Source organism: Schistocerca cancellata, chromosome 1 (assembly GCF_023864275.1).
Source record: "Schistocerca cancellata isolate TAMUIC-IGC-003103 chromosome 1, iqSchCanc2.1, whole genome shotgun sequence".
Classification (NCBI taxonomy): domain Eukaryota; kingdom Metazoa; phylum Arthropoda; class Insecta; order Orthoptera; family Acrididae; genus Schistocerca; species Schistocerca cancellata.
Window position 1 is genome coordinate 174910996 of NC_064626.1, and position 4008 is coordinate 174915003.

The 4008-nt window shown below is 45.7% G+C and overlaps 1 protein-coding gene across 1 annotated transcript; it reads right to left on the reverse strand.

The window, feature by feature from the left end:
• Positions 1–2740: 2740 nt before the first annotated feature.
• On the reverse strand, positions 2741–3325 carry LOC126161444 (ankyrin repeat domain-containing protein 65-like). Its single transcript, XM_049917304.1, has one exon. The coding sequence runs from the start codon at positions 3323–3325 to the stop codon at positions 2741–2743; it is 585 nt and encodes a 194-aa protein (XP_049773261.1).
• Positions 3326–4008: the final 683 nt, after the last annotated feature.

Sequence of the window (4008 nt, forward strand, 5' to 3'; positions counted from 1 at the left end):
ATTGCTACTTTGATGACGCTGTGTCCCATGCCTCGTGCGCCAAGTATAACACCACATTCAAACTCAGTTGAATCCTGATAACATGCCATTGTAGCAGCAGTAACCGATCTAACAACTGCGCTAGACACTTGTCTTATATAGGCGTTGCCGACCGCAGCACAGTATTCTGTCTGTTAACATATCTCTATATTTGAATACTCATGCCTGTACCAGTTTCTTTGGCGCCTCACCGGATGCTATTTGGCACATCCTACCTCGCAGCGTTGCCACAAAATGTTCGAAAATTTGCCATCCTTTTGAGTTATCCTGTAAATAAGCATTTCCATAACGTCAACACATGGAAACACAACAGTATCGCAAGTTGAAGTAGTGAAACAGCGATATATTGAAAAGTCATTAAGTCGAAGTGTCTACATATCGAAAGGTCGACGTATCGAAATACAGTTATGTCTATACCAAAGTCTAACATAACGGTCGCGACACTTACTGCTGTAAAAGTTGTTACCGTTTGACAGATGGAGTGGCACTAGCGTTCCAAGCGGCGCGTAAGGTGAACGTCAGACGCGTCGTAAGCACAATGTTTGTTTTGCATCAATTTCCTATGTAATTTACGAAATATTAGAGTTATTTTCTTGCCGCGAAGGGTTTGTATAGTATCAGAAGGCATACATGTTTCTAACAATGATTCTAAAATAAGCGCAAGTACAGACACAAACCATGAATCGAGTGGCAAGCTACAACACATTCGTGAAGAAACATTTGTGACGTTTCATAGAATTGCAGCTTACCACGTTGATATCAAAAGAATATAAACACACGGATTCACACGTAGGAAGCACAACATGTACCTCTACAAGAAAAAGCGATCGATAGCTCATTTATCGTTCTGTAGGCCTACTGTGTTTGTCACTGTTGTCGCCTGTTGCCACAAGTACGACCTTCGTCTTTATATTATACTATGTGGGACAAGCAAATGCCAAATAGTGGGAGATATATGTTGCAACATTATAATGAGCTGATTACATTACATTTCACGCAATACCAAATATTTGAACAATTTTGAAACAATCTGTCAGTGAACAAGGTGCTAACAAAATAATGTCATCACACTAAGGAAGCACGGCAAATTAAGTGACTAACAACAGAAGTGAATGAAATACATGCCAAACATTACGCTTTTGTAAGACACGAATAACTGTACTTAATCTAACCATCATCAAAGCAGGTCTGTGTTGACGATTCACACGAATCTGGCACTGGTACTTGGAGTGTTGAACTGGCTGCTTGTGTGTCATAGGGCTGTTTTACAGCATTAGACGGATTGTCGAATCTTTGTGGCAGTTTCCTCTTCATCGTCAGTTGAGGTGGCTTACTTGGGATGTCAAACAGTGAGGGTACTGCATTCCACACGAGTTTATTATTGTCTGCGTTCATGAACTGGTTTTGTTCGAAATGTAGAGAAAAAACCTACTATTATTATAAAGGTAAACTGGGTATTTTTTAATAAGGTCTTCTCGTCTACTATTAACTAGCCATTTTCTGCTCCTAAAACGATTTTTTTCGTTTATTGAGTTTCGATTGCCCCCCGAAGGGAGCGGGCTGGCAGCAGTTTAGTATGCCGCTCTTCAGCCTACAGAATTTGTTTTAAAAAGATGAAGATAATAAATAATAAAAACAGGCGATAAAATCGGAGACTTAAATGGTAACATGGCGGAAAATCGTGGAACTTAAAACATAGAACAAAGGGATGACGATGCTAATAAAACACATATGAAGAAGACAGGCAAAATAATAGACAGTTAAAAAAACACAGCGACAGTCTGGTTTCTGTTCGCAAGAGACATAAAATTCACACCCAGCGACAACATGATTTCTGTTAGCAACACTATGGAAAGACGAACAACACTGAACATTCACTTGAACACTGCACTAAAAAGTTGGCAAATATGACATACCACAGCCGAGGGCAGACGGGGGGAACATGGACAGACGATGGGAAAGAAAAAGGGGGAAGGAGAGGAAAAACGAAGGGGGGAGGGGGGAAAGGAGCCGATGGAGGACGAGGATCCATAAGAAGGGGGGAGTTAATGCTTATCTGCATTGAATCACTGAGTAAGAAAAAAGATAAGAAATGTGTTTTGATTGGTGACTGGATAAAGAAAGATGTCAGCTCAGCTGCCCTGCTGAAAGAATTTGTAATGGAAGACCCAAGAAAGACAGAAGAGGGGGAATACAAAAGGACTCGGTGGGGGTGGGAAGTAGAAGGGAGGCAGGGAGATGTTAGGCTGGGAGAAAACAGGATGGAAGGGGGGTAAGAGGAAGCCCAGGGAAAGGACGGAGGAAAGGAGGGGGGGGGGTGAGGATCAGAGTTGTTAGGAGGGATGAATGGAGGGTGAGAGGGCATCATCCGGGAGGGGTGCTCCTAAAACTAAACATTGATCATTAATACACATGTAGTTTGCAAGTGAATCCTGACGATACAGTATACTAACATAATGGTATATACCTCTCCGGATCCGTAGGAAACCTAAAAAAAAAGACAGCTGTGGTATCTTCATCGTGTTGTTGCTGCAATTTATTGCGCTACAAACGCTCCCGCTTGTAAAAACCATTGTAGAAATTAAAATAAAAACAACTATTCGCTTTCACGATCGCGCCGAACTCACAGTTTAAGTTACTGGCCGCTTGGGGCGCTGCTGGCGCGGTGTCGCGATTGTTATGTTAGACTGTGTGTATAGTTTCAGCTGGTTGCAGCAGCTGACCTGCCGGCGTCCTGGGCGGCGCCCGCGTCGCACAGTAGCCGGACGGCGGGCCCGTGTCCGGCGCGCGCCGCGTACTGCAGCGCCGTGTGGCCCGTGTAGTCCCGCGCGTCGTGGCGCGCGCCCGCGGCCAGCAGCAGGCGCAGCGCGTCGGCGTAGCCGCCGGCCGCGGCGTGCAGCAGCGCCGTGCGGCCCCAGCGGTCGCCCGCCTCCACGTGCGCAGCGCCGCTCCGCAGCAGCAGCCGCAGCGCCGCCGTCCGCCCGCGGCCCGCCGCCACGTGCAGCGGCGTCAGCCCCGACTCGCTGCGCGCCCCGGCCACCTCCGGCTGCTCCGACAGCGCGTACCTCAGCAGCGACAAGTGCTCGTTTTCGCAGAAGACGTTCACCAGCTTCACGGCCTCGCTCGTGCTCTTCAGCGCTTCCGGCAGCACCTTCAGCTCCCGCAACGATTTTCCGGCTCGCAGCATCCTTTCGACGAAATCCCAGGCACCTGTCACCTCCGCAAACTGCAGAGGCGTCCACATACTGATTTCTTCCTTCGTGTATTTCGTCTTCACAGGCGTCATTTTCAACAGGTCTTCTCGTCTCATTCTGAAAACATGTGCATTTTATTCAGTTATCAGTGACCATCTTTTACTCTTTCATAAGGCATGCAAGAGTACAGTGTCCCAAATCTTATGAAGCTCGAAGAGTAGAGTATAAGACCAATGGTTGGAAATTAATGTTTTAATGTGGTACAAAGTCTTGGAATACGGGCACGTGAGTAAAAGCCAGGTCCATGGTTTAATTTGCTGTTGATCCTTGGATTTTTTTCTGTCACTTACTTCATTCCCCTCTGGTAATTATTTGCATAGGGGAGCTTGGAGTGGAATGTGATACTTAACGTTCAACAACTCTTATAAAATACAGGAACAGAAGAAAAAACTTCTTAAATGTATAAGAGAATGGTCATCAGTACAAGATGCAGACTGCCCAATATTAAAATAGGGCAATCTACCATTAGCCAAGTAAGTCGATTTAAATACACTACTGGCCATTAAAATTGCTACACCACGAAGATGACGTACTACAGACGCGAAATTTAACTGACAGGAAGAAGATGCTGTGATATGCAAATGATTAGCTTCTCAGAGCATTCACACAAGGTTGGCGCCAGTGGCGACACCTACAATGTGCTGACATGAGGGAAGTTTCCAACCGATTTCTCATACACAAACAGCAGTTGACTGGCGTTGCCTGGTGAAATATT

What these genes read in the sequence shown, in the direction of transcription:
- LOC126161444 (XM_049917304.1), bottom strand. Translation starts at nt 3,325, where the DNA reads ATGACGCCTGTGAAGACGAAATACACGAAGGAAGAAATCAGTATGTGG.